Consider the following 18,703-nt stretch of genomic DNA (forward strand, 5'->3'; position numbering starts at 1 on the left):
CTCCGCTGTTCTATATGGTATGTATGGCAGTGAAGCCGACGCTGCTCAAAAGACTTCCGCTAACCCGTTTAATACATGGTAAAAACAAAGATTGCACCTTCCAACTCGCTTTCCGCCGAGCTTGTTTGTTTCCCAGATTCAAGCCACCTCTTCCCGCCCAAGACGCCTCGGTACCGTAAGTACCGTACCGTATATGCAACACCAACCCAACCACACAAAAGAATACACAGCAAAACAGCGCCGCAGCATCAAGCCAGAAACTCATCCGTCACCCAATGCCGGAGCACCACCTTTCCCTCCGAAAAGCTCTCCTTCTCCGTCCGGACAATGATAGCAGCATGACTGTGCCGGACCTTGTGAATCCATACTGGGTACTTGCGCCAACCAAGCTGATCCAGCGCATCAACAGCGGCAAACTGATACGGCGCCAACGCCAGCGTGGGGAACCCGCCCTGCCCTTCTAACGTGCGTGACCGTTTCCGCTCCAGCGCGAGGATCCCACGCCCGCTAGCACTGTCCACTCCATCGTCGTTCTCGTCGCTCTCACTCCCCTCACTACCGCTATCATTCTCAGCAGTCCCGAGATACGCCTGTGGCTGCGCCCCGCTCAGCTCCTCATACCTCTCCTCCACGGCCCCGCGCACCTCGCGGATCCACAAGTTCACGCGCAGCTCTCGCAGCGCGTCGGCCTGGATACCTTCCAACCCGCGCTCGTGGCGGGCCACACGTCGGGAGGAGCGGACGGTTTGGATCGCGCTGTTGACGAGGAAGGCGACGACGCCAAGCGGGAGGAAGAGCGCGAGGCCGACGAAGAAAGCTGCGCGTTTCGCGAGTCGCTCAGCGTCGGCTGTGAGGAGGGCTTGTCGGGCTTTTGTGGTTGTTTGGGGGTTGCTGCTGCTGGATTTGCTCGGTGATGGTGGTGGTGGTGCGCCCGGAGAGACTGGGTTGGTGGGATCGAGGATGACGTCGTCGTACCCGGGGAGATAGCGGACGGTGACGTTGGCGAGGTCGGTGTAGGGGTCGGTTTTGGAGATGGCGGTGGTGTAGTGGACGGCGCTGCGGTCGTTGGTGATGTTGGTGTAGAGGGTGCGGCGGCGGAAGCGGGCGAGCCCGGACATGAAGATGGAGTTGGGGTCGGCGAGGACGGCGAGCAGTGGTTTGCCGGTGTCGCGGAAGCGGTCGATGCCGAAGAGCTGGCGGCCTGACATACACAGTGTGCGGGCGCCCATGACGTTCCACAGCTGGTTTGGCAAGCCGCGCAGTGGGGTGCGTACGCCGAGGAAGGGGCTCGCGAAGGCTGTGAAGTTGAGGCATTCGAGCTGGTCGAGTACGCCGCGCGCGGAGAGCAGGCCGATGGCGTAGCGTGCCACGAGCCCACCAAGGGAGTAGCCCACGATGCTGAGCTTGGCGATGTGGCCGCCGCGGTTCTTGATCGCTTCGAGTTCCTCCTCGATCTCTACGCACACACGCTCGCCGCCGAGTTCGATGCCGTCGTAGGTGAAGGAGCCACTGTTTCGTTTTGCCACGAGGATGTACACATGCTCGGGCGGGTACTGCGCCCGGAGGGCTTTGGCCACTGAGGCCATGTGCTCGGGATTACCCCATAGCTGCGGGAGATACGTTAGCGAGTCCGGTTGCGAGCCTAGATTTATTGTAATTTATTCGTGCTTGGGTTTCGCGGGAAAAGGAAAAACGTACGCCATGGACTAGCACACAGAGGTGGTCAGCCTTGAGACTACCTCCTGAGTATTCCGCCATTATCAAGGATTAAAAGTATCGTGGGATATTGAAAATAGGAAAATGCGCCAGAAGAGTTTCATGTTGGAAGAGGAGAAAGTGAAAAGGGGGCTGTAATTGCGTATATAATGCTCCGACGATGATGTCTACGGACTGCCGCACTTCCCGATCTCCGACACCCACAGCGGCTGAGACTTGCTAAAAGGGGGTGCATAATTGCTCTCGTCACCTCGGGTGAGCTTCGCACCTGCTTGGCAGCGTACGTCAGCGTTTGTGGCCCGGAGATAAGGCTTCGGTCGGAACTTTGGTGGGTTGTTGAGAATGTCTTGGCGCCGGCCGGCGCTGGAATTGCCCCGCACCGCTTCGGAATCCCACGACGGAACGGAATGTCGCCGACTGAGGCCCGCTCGCGCCTACCTCAAACACTAAAGTTCCAACAGCAAAAGTACCAAATTTTCCCTCGAATGCTTTGATCATCTTCGCGGCTTTGTCTTGAGTCTGGGAAATGGGGCGAACATATTTCTTCTCACTTGACAAATTTTACGAATGTTTCGCACACCAATGTATTTTAATTTCAGGATAACAAAAATCAAGCCCACAATAATGTTCACTTCCTAATTTGATTTATTCCCGAGGCAATCACAGCAGCTCTTGAACCGTGACAACCAGCATAACCTCCATTTCGTCCCAAACAAGCAAAAGTAGTCGAATAGTGGCCACTCATCAACATCATTCCAACATAAGCCGGTCAACGCCGGACGAGATAAAGTTATCGCAAGATTAAGCCTCGCCCGCGGGCAGATGATCTATGCAGGAGACTTGGGCGCAACTCACCCACCAAGTTATTCGCTTGATATTGGGAGTGACAACCCACGCTCCACTCCCATTTCAACGCTCATAATCCCAAGTCCACATCTTCTAAATGAATACCCCGGCCGGCTTTTACATGTTCATAACTGTCAATCCTTTTTGTCGTCGTTCACCCTGCTTTCTTCAGATTTACGAACGAGAATGTAATGATATAATGCTGATTCAGAAAAGAAACAGTTAGATGAACCATATGAGAGCTAACGCTTTTTATCCCTATATTTGATGAACCTGTTCTATTCTTCCAGAACTCCATACTACCTTCCCGCAACCTAAACACGCCCTGTGGAAGGAAATGTGCTGCGCTGACAACCCCGTGTTAAGCCAAATCGAAATAGTATATCCAATAATGGAGGCCTTTAACGGGTGTCTAACGGCCTCCTCGTTCCCTCCTCTCCGCCTCGTCCCTATCGCGGTTCACCCGGACCTGATCCTCAAGCATCCGCCCATCCGGCAACGGGTTCCTCTTGACATAGTGGAGCGCGTTCGTGAGAGTGGAAAAATTCCTCTCGATGTGCAGCCATTCGTTCCCCTTCGGTAGCATAGTCCCTTCAATATTGGATATCTCGATCCAAAGGCCCAGGTAGTTCTGGTACACCCACAGCTTTGCTGTCTCCCGGCCGCAGGTCATGACCCAAATACTCTCCTGTTGATACCGGGTGCAGTATTCGGCTGCCATCGCGATTGAAGGCTCCTGCAGCCTGTCGATCGCGTCACCCCAGAGGGTGGGCTCGGCAACGGCTACCATTAGTACGATACGGAAGCGGTTGATTGTGCTGTCGTAGGCCTCAACGGCGATGCCGAGACCCTCCAGGCCAGCAGCTCCGTAGTCCTGACAGGTGGATGACCGGTGGGGGGATACAGCCCAACCGGAGCCGTGGAATATGCCTTTGAGAAAGTACAGCCACAGCCGTAGGGTGCCAATTTTGTAGCGGAAATCTTCTGTTTCCTGCTTGAGGACGCCCAAGATAAATTTCCACTTGTTCGCTTCACCATGAATGGGGACAACCCCAAGCGGGTGTAGGAGGGTGTCAGCCATGTGCGTAGAGGGCAAATATAGAGTTCTTTAGTTCAATAAATGGTGCGTGTTGCTGACCGGAGAGTTGGACGAGCCCAGGTAAGGTATATTTATACCTGTGGTTTCGTTTTTCAATTCCCTAACCCGCATCCATGTCCGTGTTGCTTTTCCCGCAAATGGTCAAGCCCGTATGGCGGTATCATCCTGGCAATGTCCCACGCGGAAAAGGTTCTGATACTTCCCTTGAGAGTCATATGATGGTCATACGTGAAGGTGAGCAAAGGATACAAGTACTCCTATGACCTGGAATACAAGACGCTAACCCACGTGTATTCAGCGTGGTGCTCGTGATGCCTGAGTTCGTTCCTGAAAAGACAAACACGGGTGATGTGTAGTTATATCTCCTTCTTCACTTTATACACGTGACGCAGGTTCTACGACGGCAAATGATAAAGGGAACAAGCGGGGCGACGCAAGGAAGACAAAGATACCGGCTTCGTGGAAGGACCCAGTATCCTTCGGGATTCGTCACGCGTGTTATATTCAAATGAACGACAGTGGCCCGGCCGTTAGTTCGTCTAGGGGCACGTGGAAGAATGTACCGCCATGTCATGGGTTCCAGTCACCCCAAGGATGGCTAATATCCTCCTGTATATAACATCTCGAAACGTGCAGTGTGTACTGTCTCTCTCTCCTCATACAGAGTATCGTCTTGGATATACGCTCCACACTCGCATCGCTACGTCGTCTCGTTTCGCACAAATATGAATGATATTAACGAGCCTCTTTGGGAGTCCCCTCCCACAGAGTTGTGGGAAGCAGCCAGGCATGGTTCGAAACAGGATACGGAGGACCTGCTGAAGGACATTTTTGACAAGGTTTCATATTACGACTCTGAACGCCGGGAAATAAGGCTCTGGTGCGCCAAAGTGAAGGATTACCCGTACCTTACCTTCCCGCATCTTACGATGAGGGACACTAGAACCGGAATGGTAAGCGACGTGTCCAATTTCTTGATTGTAGGCACCGAAACGGCCAATGTCAGCCCGCGAGCCATTTTCCAGATGAAGAACCTGGTGCGAGAGGCTGCCTAATATCAGTGCTGGAAAGACGGAGTTGATCTAGTGTGGGCGGTAACTTTCGTCGGAATTAGGGCACGGCTGTGGATATATAGCAGCTATCTGGTGCAATATGGGGGAAAAAACACCAGGATGGCGAGGACTCTTATCCCCTTCTGACTCACCTGCTTCGTATCATCGTGGAGTGCCCGAAAGTGCCACGGCGTATGCTCTCGGACGACTGGCGCCATCACTTTCCTTATGAGAATCGCAACCGTATGGATTCGAAGAACCGTAAACGCGAGCTCCTCAACCTTGAGAGACTTCACTGGATTCGCCATCAGATCAGTAACTCGGGTTGGGGTCAAAAGTGACAAATCAAAGAGCCCTGTCTGAACGAAGGATGTACAACGGAAACTACAAGAGGAAACAAAACCCCTTCCCCACCAAAGCGTGAGGCCTAAAGCCTGGGCATAATTAGCGTCGAGTTGCCTATAGTGAGCTCATAGACCGTAGTGTCTAAAATATACTCTGAGCTATCCATCTGAATCGTGATATTCTCGTAACAATAAAGCCAAAGAAAATACAATATGATTACCCAACGCCTGGACCGAACTTCTCCCAAACCCCAAACCTCACACCATACCCTAGAATCCCTACGCTGCCCCCGGAGCATGCCTCACTTTCCGGAACCCCCCTTTCTGCTTCCCCCTCTCGCTAAACCGGCGCCACATAAGCACCGTAAGCAAAAACCCAATAGCCTGCCAAAGGAATGCATTCGCATACAACTTCACCCTACGCGGCCACGCCCCAATGCCACGCCTCCTCCTCGTCATGTATCCTTTCCCATCACCCTCACCACCCTCAAACCCACCCAACACCCCCTTCAACCTAGCCACTTCATCCGTGATCACCCCATCCACCTCCTTGCGCACCGCCCACTCCATCCACTCCGGCTCATTCACCGTCCATACATACAGCCGGCGCCCCTGGGCCCGCACAGCCCGGCGGAATGCGGCGCCCAGGGGCCCGACGAGGGAAGACTGGGATAGGTTGAAGTGCACGTCTGGGTGGTCGGCGTTGGAGAGGAGACGGTGGGCGTAGAGCAGGGAGAAAGAGATGAGGACGAGCGGGTGGTCGGGGAGGTGCAGGCGGGCGTGGTTGATGTAGTTTTCCTGGTCGATTTATCAGTTCTGCTCTAGGGGACAAAAAGGGGTAAAGAAAGGGAGGGGAAAAGCATACATTCCAACACCCAGCAACAACCCTCTCCTTCCACCCCTTAACACCCCCCGGCAACGGCACCGAAGCAATTGTCCGCGCAATCGCTGGCAGCAATAGCTCCGCGTCGTCGTCGGTCTTGATATCCAGCAGCACCCACACCGACGGATCGGCCTCGGGCCGGGCCAGCCATGTGAGCAGGTCGAGCAGACGGGGCATGGGCTGGCGCGGCTCGCGCACGGATTGGAGAGTGGAGAGGTAGGACCAGTCGCAGTCGGCGATCTTGGTGTCGACGCCGAAACAGCGTTTGAGGCTCGGGTCCTGGAAAGGTGTTAGTGTTACATATTTGTGCTAGTTAGTGTGTAGTGGATTTTAGGTTGTATTTTATTTCATTTATTTTTGAACGGCTTATAAAAAGTAAGCCAAACAAAACAAAAGGGGTAAGTAAGCAAGTCCGACTTACATGCGACAACACCACCACGCCGTCGCGCGACAGATGTAAATCCGTCTCGAGCGCATGCGCACCTGCGGCCAGAGCGCCCTCGAACGCGGCCATCGAGTTCTCGGGGAACACGGCCTTGTATCCGCGGTGCCCGATGTTTAGGGGTAGTCCGGCCGGGTCCGAGCCGGGCGCTGACCCGGCAGCGGAGGACGGACCTGGCGGGAGGAGCGGTGTTTGTTCCGACACCATGTTGGGAACGATGGTGTAAGTTCGCCGTTATTTTTTGGGTTCGGTACCGTTATGAGAGTCGGTGAATATGTTTAATATGCTGTAATTTACGGTGAGGGAGCTATGTGAAACAGATGCCGGGATATGCGACTCCGGCTCGCATTTGTGCGCTGCTGGAGGTTCGGATATCCACCAGGGACAAACGAGACTCGTAACAAAGCGGACGAGACACCAAATATGATATTCCCAAGACCACCGCCCGACCGCGTCATTCTGAGTGACTTGATCGTTCTTTCCTCCGATGCGCCTCGGGTCCCGGAGAGTCTCTGAAACCCGCCCCGCCCCGCGCGCCGGAGTTAGCCCGGCGTCTAGGATCCACTAACACCGCGCGCCGGGCCCATGTGGACAAGAGCTGCTACGATCGTACTGTTTCCTGCACTTGTGTAACATGTTTGCTCGAAGGAACCCGAAAACGAGAAGGCCGCGGAGTTCCCCTCTTTCTGCAAGCCACTCAAGCCACCGTACGCCACCTTTGCTTCAGTTCCGCTTGTCCCGACCCCCGCGCCTGTGTTTGCTTTCCATTCCTCCCACGCTCTTTTCCCCGACCGGTTGACGGGCCGAGGCGCTCGCTTAGCCAAAAGAGATATAGAAACAAATATAGAAACAAAACCAACCCTTTGTCGGTCCAAGGCCGTCGGCGCATTCAGGCTAATACGAAGGTAGAGTCCTCGATGTTTTCCCCGCCTTCGCTTCAGCACTGCACCTGTCGATCTCACGTGGCGAATACGTCCGGTTGTTCGTAACGAAGCGTTGAAATAAAAAAGGAGTGGCAATGGGCGACAAGCTCTGAAATTGGTTCCGGGCTAGTGGTGGTGGTTAACGATATGAAACTGTATATGTACACGTATGGATCGAAACCGGATCGTCCGGTATTCGAGCCCGGCTTACACATTTCCATGCGGAGAATACGCTGAGAAAACGGTTCGCCTGATCAGACGACGACAGATCCCGTTGCTTGGTACCGTGGCCTCGTGTGGGACCCGTCTTCAACAACACAATACCTGTAAATACACTCCAATCAACGACCCCGGGACCTGATGACCATCCACACACGCAATTCATCTCTTCATGCGCCGTCTTCAACTTCCCCTGAACGCTGTGTCCCCTGGCCTTCCGTTCTCGATGGCCACTACCGTGCTATACTACCGTCCTCTTCTTCCCAGTATTGATCCACACAGCTTGTTACCAGAAAGTTGAAACATGCCCTGCTCCTACCATCGTTGCCGTCATTAAGCCTAGCACAAGCGAGGTCCACCTCTGACCACTCACCCACGAGTAATAGCCATCCCCCTTTAACAGCCCCTTGATGATCATAACTCGGAGAATACGGGGGATCTGCTAATTCCTGCGCTCACCGGGGCTGCTCGCCTCGTTCCTTGATCCACTGATCCTCGTTCACACAGTACGGGGACTGGGCAGTATCCACCCGTTTTCGATTCACACAGTCACCTTGAACTCAGAGACAACTCACAACCCGGATGGAGGTGGCTGAACGTACACACTGACCTCCACCATCTCACCCTTGGCCAGACAGCTTGGCGAGACAGACACCCACAAACTACAGGTTGGGGTAAGACAGGAATCCACCCCTCCTCCCCGGCAGATCCGTTAACAAACATGTTCGAGTCAGGTCAAATCATGTTAGGTAGTTTGGACGTCCCACTCGCCTTATTTCCATAGGGGTTTTAGTATTTCCGGCACGGTCGAACATTGATAATCGAGATGGAGCACAACAGCAATAAGGATATCCCTTCCCCCAAACACCATGATAACATTGGAGACAGCGAGCCAAGAACGAGTGCTTTCTAAGCCTTTTCCTTGGATCATGATTTCGCCAAGTAAACTAGCCGTGCTGTAGCGTTGAGAGAGCAGCGAGCAGCGAACAGCGGCCAAATCGAATCCAATGAGTATTCATCATCAATAAAATAAAATTTCGAGGTATCCAAATAACCACTCCCAGACCAAAAGCGAGAGAAATACAGAGGAAACAAGGTATCAGCCAGACGCGGGAAGGAAACAACGACAGAAAGAGTTCAAACTTCACCGTTGAAATACCCAAGCATCCCATCCCATCCCTCCTTCAATCCATATACAAATAGAAACAAAATATATCCCATCCCAAGAAACAAACACCATAAATACAACATAATATAATCCTAAGCCCATCCATCCACCCACCGCCCATCCTCCTCGACGCCAAAAGCAGATATAGACACTGCAAACATAGACAAATGAACCAGGAACGAGAGAAAATTAGCAAACGGGCCAATGCTCACACCCCAAAACTCGCAACTCAAAAGCAACCAACAGCCAAAAAAAAAAGTCAAAAAGAAAATCAAAGCCCAAACGACCCATCCAACCCATCCAACACATACCCCTCCGGCCCCATCATCCCTCCGCCACCACCAGCACCACCACCCACACTACCCCTCCCAAAATCCATCGCACTCCCCACACTAACCAAATCATCACTCGAGCTCAACCCATCCTCACTCAAGCTCACCACGCTATGCGACGACCCCGCCGACGCCCCAGGCGCGAAATCCCCCAAGTTAAACCCGGCTAGATCCCACGAATCCGGGGACCAGGACGAGGTGGATAAGGGTGTTTGGTGGGTCGGGGAGATGAGGTGAGATGGGGCGGATGTGGTTGAGGTGGTTGTGGGAGTTGTGTCGGCGAGGGAGAGGCTGGGACCGCCGTAGATGGCGTCGTAGACGTTGATTTGGCCGCCTTCGATGGAGCCTAGGAGGGCTTCCCATTCGGCGGTGGAGATGTTGCCGCCGTTGGCTTTTTGTTGTTGTTGATGGTGTTGGAGGAGTTGTTGGTGTTGTTGTTGTTGCTGGTGTTGTTGGTGGTGGTGCTGCTGCTGCTGGAGATGGGAGTAGAGATGCCCTTGTTGTTGCGTAGCGTGATTCGTAGGTGGCTGTTGGGATACGTGAGATCCATGGATACCACGGGCTTGGACGGGCGAGGAGGGTTGAGAGTGGGAGTCGAGGTGGAGATAATCCATCGTCTGATGCCTGGAATTCGGGGAAGTTGAAAGGCGGGCGAGCATCGCTGCCTGTGCAGCCTGGGCTTGGCTGAGCGACAGCCGTTGATCACGCTGCGAGGGACCGGCCGTCGGACGTTGGCTGTCCAAGGAGTTCCTCGACCGCGGGGCCACCTTCTCGACACGTGCGGTGTGTTGCTGCTGCTGGGGGTACGGCATCGCCATCCTGCGGAGCTTCTCTTGCTGTAGGAGGAGATCGGTTTCGCTCATGCTGGCAGCAACGTGTCGACCAAGAGTCTGCTGTGGTTTGGGAGCCGTCGCCTGTTGGGGCCGTTGTGGGGGAGCGGCGAGGCAGGCATCCGGGCTGTGCCTTGGGGGTGTCGGTAAGGACGGCGATGGGGGCTCGTCGACGGTGATAAGAGTGCTGGCCACACGTTTGAGATGGTACAAGCCGGGTGCCTTCTCCTTCTCCGCAGCCTTCAGGATCTCGTTGATCAGCTTCTCGTTATCCTTGAACATCTTGCTGTCCTGCTTGAGGTCCATCGTCTGGTACAGCAAGACCACGCTGCAAAGAACAAGGGTGTCGGCTTTGTTGAGACAGAAGGCAAAGGACATGCTTCTCTCCTCCAGAAGCTGGATGATTTGGACGATGTGTTTGCTCGCCTCGCTAACAGTGATGAGTGCTGGCGCTGCCTTGGGCCCAAGGCTGGATGTTACAGCCGGGCGGTAAATAAGCGTGCGTGTGTAATAGTATGCAATGGCCTGAGATATTGTCAGTGATGCTAACCCTTGAGTCATAAAAGAGGACTACCTACCAATATTGGGGACCTGGATCCGGTGATATCGGTCGACGGTTTATCTTGCTTGAACGTGAGTCTAAGGTGAGACGGCAAGTTCTCATACCACTCATCAAGCTCCGCGCCGAGAGCAGACATTTGTTGGAGCGAGAGTTCGTGGGTGGTAGCAGAGGGATAGACCTTCTCCAGCACCTTTCCGAGAACCCGGGCTCCCCGGAATAGCGCTAGCGCGTTGGAGAGACGGGTAGCCTCACCCGGAAGGCTCGGCTGAAAGCCCTTCTCGGTGATGTACTCATCATCGGTATCCGAGGGGAATTCCGTGTGCACATCCTCCTCTTTCAGCAGCTTAGGGAGGCCAAGGATGGCGGCAGTGAAGCAGTCAAGTGTGTAGAGAGTCCAGAATACCTTCTTCCGGGTCTCGATCGTGAGCACGCCAAAGGAGAAGCGTTTTTGGCTCTGGTGGAGGCCGAGACGGAGCGACAGCCCGACAGCGATGCCCTTGTAGTGTTGCAGCCTCTTGTAGTCGGCGCGGATTGTGCAGTACACCAGCGCGAGCAGCAGACATTGCAGGGTCATCATGGTGTTGTCCATGAGAATCACATCGAGCGCCTTTTGCCATTGCTGTTCGCAGGCGGCAATCTGATGGAGGTCGGGCTGCTCACCCGACAAGGCAGCAATGCCAAAAACCAGGTACAGCTGGGCGAGCTTGTGGTTGTTCTTGATCTTTTCGGGGTCCGCGACGAACTCCTCGTAGACGCGGAGGAAGGTCGGCTTGTGAAGCACGGGGAAGAGAGGAGCCCACTCCTGGAAGTAGACGTTGACACATCTGTCCGAGAACAGACGCGGTGGTATCCTCATCGTCTGGCTGGGGGGCTTCGTCGTCAGGGGGTAGCACCCCTGGATGTGCAAATATGCCTCCGGGTTGAAATCGGAGCAAGACTTGCCGTTCTCTTGCATTTTGCGCTTAAGGGATTCTGCAGGATAAGGTTAGTTTATTAAGTCGTTTGTTGGAAAGTGTGCGAAAGATGGGAGCACAAACCAATGAACCCGCGGCCGCTCGAGGCACCCATAAAGTACGAGTCCGAGTTCTCGACGCCGAGCAACAATGGCGAGGCTTGGACCCGGAAAGTATCCTCCTTGGCCGGCGCCCCGGCTTCCTTCTTGACCCCAGCAGCGGGCTGGGTCTGGCACTGCTCGGCATGCTGGCGGCGGTTGCCATGCATCCGAGAGAGCATGTCGATCTTCTCATCCTTCTCGTCCAACAAGTCCTTCAACTCCCGCACTTCCGTCTCCAGTGTCCGCACGCGGTCCTCCAATGACTCCGTGTACCCACGTGGAAAGGCGCGACGGCTGAGTTTGTCGCTGGTGCGACACTCGAAGCCGACGTTGGCGCATTGTGAGCAGGTTGGGCGAATACCATCGCAGCGGATCTTCTTGCTCCGGCACCGGTCGCAGGCTTGCGCGATGCGACTCTGCGAGCTAGTGCCCACCTTGATAACCTTCATGGGAAGAATACCCGGCATTTTGGCGCAATTTCGATTTTATTTTCCCCTTGTGTCTTGCTTTCGTTTCTCAGTCTCGTCGCATTTGCACAGTCCGGCCGTTCGTCTGAATGGTGGCCCGGAACACAGTCACAGGTAGTCGGCCTTGTGCTCGTGTTCGGATGGGGTCGCACGCGCGCGAGTTTAAGTGGGCGTGTGACGGAAGAAATCGCAAGAGTCTAGCTTCGGCGGTGCTAACACCCCTTAGACAGCTGTAGAGGATATGTCGACCATGAACTGCCACCTTTCCGCAGTGCTGGGGTAATTGTCGACGTCGCAAAGGATGTAAAGAGGGTGTCGGATGTCAATAGCAGGCGAGGTGAGTGAGCGACTTGGAGAGGGCGGGGCCAGTGGGCTTTTGAAAGAATGGCCTGCAGGGGATGAGGGAAAAATGGCAAAGTGCAGCGAACACCCCAGTCCCATGTGGAGCTCTCAGCAAGTCGTGCGGAGGAAAATTGGAAACGGACAGGCAGGGGGGTGTCCAGTCGAGGGCAGGGATTGGAGGTTGTCGAGAGCCAGCGCCGTCGATTGGTCCCGTTCTGACTGGTTCGGCTCCGCCAAGCCCGGCTTCCCCAATCAGTGACGGCAAGGAAAATCTGGGGAGGACAGGGGTCCTGGGTTGGCATCTTCTGTTCAGACAGCATCGAGTACCCTTGGCGAAGGAGCGAAAGAACAGCCGCGTGAGCAGAGGAAGCCTCGACACCGCTGGGTTGCATTGATATCTTTCGGTTTCTTCCGTGGAAAATGCTACTCGTTTCCAGGAAGATCTTCTGAACGGCAAGACCATTTAGTTTCCTTGTAACATTCGGTCCTAAGCTCACAAAATAACGTCTAAAATACTTGTGGACGAAGAGGTGAAAAGGTAGCTGAGCGTGCTTGGCCGGATTCTCCGCCGACGGCCCTCACTGGTTGGTGTACTAACTACATGGACAGAGCCTACCAAAGAGTGCCGCAAACCAAAAAATGGGTGTCTGTCGTACAGAAACCCGACCGTAAGTACTGTACCTGAAAGACCGTATTCCCAAAATGACCGATTCTAGGTGATCTGAAGCGTGGTTGATTGCTCATCGATATTAATACGCGCGGCCAGTTATGGTAGTGTAGCTTGGGGGGCCGTCGATCTCGGACAGGGTTTACTAGTAGTGTACGGAGTATGTCCACGATGAAATGACCGAGAATCAAGCTTGATCTTCGGCGACTTTGGTCTGCCGTTTTCTTTTGCCGGGCTAGTTCGTTTCAGTGTTTCCCTGCAGAATCCCCAGCAAAAAGCGTACTCACGTACTGTACGTTTTGTTTTCTGAATGTCGCCGTTGACGTGCCCTCGATCTACAAGCATCTCGCAGTTGTCTCGCAGGTAACAACCATTTTGTCAGTACAGACTCGTCGTTCTCGTCACCGCCAAACCGCCAAGAATGGCAGTGTTCCGCAGGTCTTGAATGCCGAGACGCACCGATCGGTGAAGCCCATGAAAATTCATTCTTGCTGATCACCGGCGACCTACGACGACAGTGTGTGTGCAAGACCCGCCATCCGCCAAGAGCACACGGGCTCCGCCCACCACGTTGTCGCCCTTGATGCACACCAATCCCCCGGATTCTGGGCTGAGCTGCGCCAAGTGGGCGGATTCCCGCCACGATGCGTTCATCACTTGCCGTTCGGATTTTCGTTTCCTCACCGCGATGCCCTTGGATACGTCGGAGATAATCTTAGGAGCTTGTGTTATCTCTAAAAGCGGGCCTGACCGTAACTAGACGTCTGTCTGTAATAACTACCAAGCTTGAGGCTTCCTGATCAGCAACATCTAGAGCCCTGACCCTAACCCACCGAGAGCACATCCTCACTTGTTCTAGGCGAGCGAGCTTTATCAGCCCTTACTTTACATCGTGGACTATTCCGAGACAGGTAAACTTGTACACACATTTCAGCCCGGCGGGATCGGAAATGATCCTGGAAGCATATTGAAAAGAAGCTTTTGAGATCTCCGCTTACCGGAGTGGGGGAATTTGCCGTTCCATCCCTTTTCGAGTCCGGGGCTGACAACAAAGGCTACACTAGACAAAGATTAACCGTATGAGAGTGACTGTCGACAGACTCAACAGATCGATCGATTTTGACAAGGCCGAAAACACGACTGATCTTCAACATAGTCCACGACCTGCTGAAAAAAATTTGCGGACACCCTGCATCACATTGCGAATATGGAAAGCCTCGTTTCGTTTCCCGGATTCGACGTCCTGGTCAGGAAGTTGAACGCGCAAGAATCTGCCCCCACCCCTGGCCTGCGCATCTTCCTGAGGTGCAGCCAACACACCGAAGAAACAAGACATCGCCGAATCGAATCGAGGAACAACCAGTTGTTGCTGCTGGGAGGCTTTCCGTGCTCCACTACCGGACCGCGTCCTCGGTGCTAGCCAATTTCACCTTTCAGACCTGCAGAATCGGGAGTCGACAACGGAGGCGAATTCCGCCCGCAGAAGGATCGAAGATGCAGAAAAAGCAAAGCTGCCAAACAGATCACGGCCAGCCCAAACGCTGTTTCATAACAGTCAGCAACCCATCAGCTGAAATCGCCGGCGTCATTGGACGTTTCGTCGTCCACTTGTCCCGATTCGGTAACTTCCGCCAGTCCGAGATAAGCCACCACGTTGTCATCCCCCAGCAATGCGTTTTTCTGGTGCAAGGCCCCCTGTTAGCTCATGGAAATCACGTCTTCAAATCCCGATTTATCGAGAATCACTCTCGTGGTGTTTCGCTTTTGGATTCCTCTTTTTTTCCCTCCCATGCAAGCTTCAAGCCACGAAATGAAGAAAAAGGGAAGATCGCCCGCAGTCTCTGCATTCATGCATTCACGTACCTCGTTTTCCAGCTTCCCGATGCAGCCTTCGAGAATGTTCATCTCAAGCTCGCGCAGCGCGGCCGCCGCGCGGACGCATTCCGTCCTGGGCTGAGAACCAACGACACCACCACCACCGCCGCCACGTGCGGCAGCTCTAGTAGGATCTGCAGCCACGTTGTCGGCCACCCCGGCTACCGGTGTCGAAATCGAAGTTGACGCTGATGACTTTTCCACCCCCATCGAAGAAGCCGAGGCCGTTGTCTCACCCAGCCGCTCCAGCTGCGTTTGCAGCGCTTCCTGCACCACGGTCACGACGCGTAGGCGGAATACTGCCGCTAGCGGGTGCTGCCGCACCAACGCCTCAAACTCGCCTGTCCGCTCCGTCACGTCCTCGTCCTGCCAAAAGACACAGAGTTGTTGTGCGCCGTCCGTCTGCTGTAAGATGCGGAACTCGAGCCCGTCCTCCTCGTTGATACACATCAAGTACGCAAACGGGCTCGTCCAGTGGATGTCACTGTCACCGTCTTCTTCTTCTTTTTGTTGCCCCTGTTGCTCGTCGTTCTCGGCCCGCCCGATCCCCTGTGATGGTGGCGGCCCACGCGCCACGTGGATCTGGGGTGCCTGGCCAAAAGCCACGAGTTTTGCTGTTGCAAGCGGATCGTCGGGGAACGGCGCTAAGGGCAGGACTAGGCTATCGGTAATTGAGGACGGGTCGATAAACCCGTAGCTGAACAGCATCTCGGCCGCCGACTTGCCCGCGCCGTAGCTGATGGTGATTTCGCTACCCTGTGCCACGGCAACGCCCGGGCGTGGGAGCAGCACAACCTCGTCTTGGGCATTTTCCTCGTAGTACGCTGACGGTTCGGCGGCGTGATTGAGCATGTCGATGCAGGGGACCATGGACTCGCCGGACCGGGGCAGTTCGAGGCACCGTGAGCGGTAGAGCGCGTCGAGCCGGATCCAGTCTGTAAACTCTACTGGGGAGGGATCCTCTACTTCCTTTCCGCGGACTACCCCGTGCCAGAGCAGATCGTTCCACGCCACGATGTGTGCTGATTTCGCCTGAACCAGTCCCAACTCGGCGTCGAGAGATGATATCTTGGCGTCGAGGGCAGCCTCGAGTGATGTCCCTCGGAGTAGTAGCCGCTCATTCTCTGTCCAGAGCGTGGGGACGAGGACTGTTTCGGGCAAGAATTTGATGTACTCTGTCCACGGGTTTGAGACACCTAAGCTGCCTGCGTGATTTGGGTGAGCGGCGAGGACCGACTGGACGAGTAGGAAGAGTAACACATCAGCTCGCGAAGACTAGTCCAAGGTTAGCTTGTAGCTGTAGAAGTCACGGTGTAAGAAGCAGGGCGTGATACCCTGCGACCAACAGCGTCTAGCAACTGTTTGAAGCTCTTATCCTCCTTGGCGTACTCCTCCACGGCAGCAGCGTTCAGAATAAGGCCATGTGGTACCGAGAGCAGAACCGGGCCGTCAGCCGTATCTTGACTCGCATTCAATTCTGTGTTGGACACCACGCCGTAGCCTTTACCCTCAGTATTAGCGACGGTAATATTGTGGAATGAGACGCCGTTAAGGCGAGCCCAGACCGGGAGGCCCTGGATCGGTAATGTTGGTCGATGCATAGCAGAAAGTGCAGAGCCGAGTGTGAGGATTTGATGATTGGAGGTTGGTGCTACCCGAATCAATTTGGGAGTACAGATCGCATGAATGGAGATGGTATGTTCTATATTCCTAGATGAAGTGTGACATGACGAGGTGCCGAATACGGCAGGGATCAAGGTCGCAGACTTACGAACAGGAACCGTCCGTTGCGGGCCTGTATTTATCTTTTTTTCCTTCTTCGTCGTCTTCTTCTTTTTCTTCTGGCATTCTCAATCTGATAAATAAATATACGCAGATTAATAAGTCATTTTACAATTACCTTAAAAAATTCCTTGATATTTTTTACAAACTATCTGTCGTCAAAGCTTGAAGGGTGGTCCAAAAATATTACACTGCCCGAGCTTATCGGTCCTTATCCAAAGCGGGGCACATATTTTCCGCGAGACCTCGAAGTTACGAATCCAAGAGCGGCGACCTGTCCATATCATGATTTACCCCTTCACCTTTCTTTAATTTATCCTCCGTTGGCTTTCATAGATAGAGACGCTTCACCATGCCTCGCGACCCCTTAATTGGCCTCGTCGGCAAGCCCAGCGCGGGCAAATCCAGCACTCTCAACTCGCTCACAGATGCCTCGTCTAAAGTCGGTGGGTAGCACGTCGCATCTTGCGATCCCGAAATACGGGAGTCCAAAAAAAAAAACGGAGTCGTCTAGGTTACTGATCCAGATTTCCCGTGCAGGAAACTTCCCGTATGCCACACCCCGATCTATCTACTCCTGATCCCCCTCTCTCAGCCTCACCTCCAACTGACGTCTCGCTTCTTCCCACCCCCGCTCCCACAGATTTACAACCATCGACCCCCAACGCGCGATCGGCTACCTCCAAATCGACTGCGCCTGTGCACGACACAACGTCACCGAGCGATGCAAGCCCAACTACGGCGCCTGCGTCAACGGGCGACGCAGCGTCCCCATCGAGCTACTCGACGTGGCCGGGCTGGTCCCCGGCGCCCACCAGGGCAAAGGGCTGGGCAACAAGTTCCTGGACGACCTGCGGCACGCGGACGCGCTGATCCACGTGGTGGATGTGTCGGGCACGACAGACGCCGAGGGCAAGAATACGCGCGGCTACGACCCAAGTGTTGATATTGCGTGGCTGCGGAGTGAGATTGTTGCTTGGATCCGCGGGAATTTGATGGATAAGTGGGGGTCTATTAAGAGGAGGCATATCGCGGTGAAAGCGACGGCGGTTGAGACGCTTCAGAATCAGTTCAGTGGGTATGGGAGTACGTCGTCGGTGGTGGCGAGGACGTTAGATCGGCTGGGGTTGAAGGAGCCGTTAGAGGACTGGAGTGGTGAGTGGTACCATTTTATTTTTGAGTCACTACCCCATTGTTCTTCGCAACACCGTGCTAATTACTCTGGTTTCTTTGCGCCTAGACGAGACCATCGATCGAGTAGTCAACGCCTTCACCGACGAGAAGTTCCCCACCGTCATCGCGCTCAACAAAATCGACCACCCCGACGCCGACAAGAACATTGCCAAGATCGCCAAGATGCAAGATCCCAACACCATTGTCTTGTGTTCCGCGATATCCGAAATCTTCCTCCGCAAGCTCGCCAAGCAGGGCTACATCCGGTACACAGAAGGGAGCGAGTTTGTCGACACGCGCGAGGATCTCATAGCCGACGGCGACCCAGACGGCGGGGGGTTGAAAGACCTGGACGACAAGAATCGCGCGAGGATAGAGAACCTCAAAGACATGGTGCTGTATCGCTTCGGCTCGACTGGCGTCGTACAGGTGCTATCCAAGGCTGCCGAGATCCTTGGGCTGGTGCCCGTGTTCCCAGTGCGAAATACCACGACGTTCGGGTCCGGCTCGGCTGACTCCAAGGCCGTGTTTCGGGACTGCGTGTTGGTAAAAAAGAACTCGACGGTAGCAGATGTGGGGAGGAAGATCATGGGAGATGCGCCGATTGCGTATATTGAGGGCGCGGGCGGAATTAGGGTGGCTGATGATCAAATAGTAGGAGTAGGGAAAAACGATGTAAGTGTAGACAGCCTTGAGTCTCTCCGAGTGTCATTACTAACAATATTTGCAGATATTATCATTCAAAGTAGGGAAATAGGGCCGAGTGGATGGGTATGCTGTTTCAACGCTTCTTCACTGTGTAGTGTATATGGGGTATCGAAGTAGCTAGCGGTCAATTACGGCATATACAACATCTCTACAGTGGCATTACCATCTCCTTAACGCATCACCGCGTCCAACGTCGTGGTAGGCAATACGCGAGGATGG

At 54.3% G+C, this 18,703-nt stretch overlaps 6 protein-coding genes across 6 annotated transcripts; 1 reads left to right on the forward strand and 5 right to left on the reverse strand.

Annotated features, from left to right (window-relative positions):
• Positions 1 to 248: 248 nt before the first annotated feature.
• Positions 249 to 1,758, reverse strand: C8A04DRAFT_15469 (putative lipase ROG1; the record flags this gene model as incomplete). The annotated part of the gene is made up of 2 exons (XM_062778503.1): positions 249 to 1,607; positions 1,699 to 1,758. 2 exons carry the CDS (start codon positions 1,756 to 1,758, stop codon positions 249 to 251), a joined length of 1,419 nt encoding a protein of 472 aa, XP_062633226.1.
• Positions 1,759 to 2,974: 1,216 nt separating this feature from the next.
• Positions 2,975 to 3,643, reverse strand: C8A04DRAFT_32627 (uncharacterized protein; the record flags this gene model as incomplete). Its single annotated transcript, XM_062782158.1, has 1 exon — positions 2,975 to 3,643. The coding sequence occupies one exon, from the start codon at positions 3,641 to 3,643 to the stop codon at positions 2,975 to 2,977; it is 669 nt and encodes a 222-aa protein (XP_062633227.1).
• Positions 3,644 to 4,875: 1,232 nt separating this feature from the next.
• Positions 4,876 to 6,589, reverse strand: C8A04DRAFT_40381 (PLC-like phosphodiesterase; the record flags this gene model as incomplete). Its single annotated transcript, XM_062784920.1, has 4 exons — positions 4,876 to 4,912; positions 5,374 to 5,855; positions 5,923 to 6,219; positions 6,362 to 6,589. 4 exons carry the CDS (start codon positions 6,587 to 6,589, stop codon positions 4,876 to 4,878), a joined length of 1,044 nt encoding a protein of 347 aa, XP_062633228.1.
• A 2,374-nt stretch (positions 6,590 to 8,963) lies between these two features.
• On the reverse strand, positions 8,964 to 11,937 carry C8A04DRAFT_15470 (fungal-specific transcription factor domain-containing protein; the record flags this gene model as incomplete). Its single annotated transcript, XM_062778504.1, has 4 exons — positions 8,964 to 9,467; positions 9,564 to 10,379; positions 10,433 to 11,388; positions 11,454 to 11,937. The coding sequence occupies 4 exons, from the start codon at positions 11,935 to 11,937 to the stop codon at positions 8,964 to 8,966; spliced, it is 2,760 nt and encodes a 919-aa protein (XP_062633229.1).
• A 2,575-nt stretch (positions 11,938 to 14,512) lies between these two features.
• C8A04DRAFT_40383 (uncharacterized protein) lies at positions 14,513 to 16,422 on the reverse strand (the record flags this gene model as incomplete). Its single annotated transcript, XM_062784921.1, has 4 exons — positions 14,513 to 14,626; positions 14,810 to 14,899; positions 14,987 to 16,096; positions 16,156 to 16,422. The coding sequence occupies 4 exons, from the start codon at positions 16,420 to 16,422 to the stop codon at positions 14,513 to 14,515; spliced, it is 1,581 nt and encodes a 526-aa protein (XP_062633230.1).
• Positions 16,423 to 16,955: 533 nt separating this feature from the next.
• C8A04DRAFT_32631 (P-loop containing nucleoside triphosphate hydrolase protein) lies at positions 16,956 to 18,533 on the forward strand (the record flags this gene model as incomplete). Its single annotated transcript, XM_062782159.1, has 5 exons — positions 16,956 to 17,049; positions 17,144 to 17,153; positions 17,247 to 17,758; positions 17,844 to 18,451; positions 18,507 to 18,533. The coding sequence occupies 5 exons, from the start codon at positions 16,956 to 16,958 to the stop codon at positions 18,531 to 18,533; spliced, it is 1,251 nt and encodes a 416-aa protein (XP_062633231.1).
• Between the last annotated feature and the right edge of the window lie 170 nt (positions 18,534 to 18,703).

Source organism: Dichotomopilus funicola (genome assembly GCF_033296635.1).
Source record: "Dichotomopilus funicola strain CBS 141.50 unplaced genomic scaffold C8A04scaffold_94, whole genome shotgun sequence".
Taxonomy (NCBI): domain Eukaryota; kingdom Fungi; phylum Ascomycota; class Sordariomycetes; order Sordariales; family Chaetomiaceae; genus Dichotomopilus; species Dichotomopilus funicola.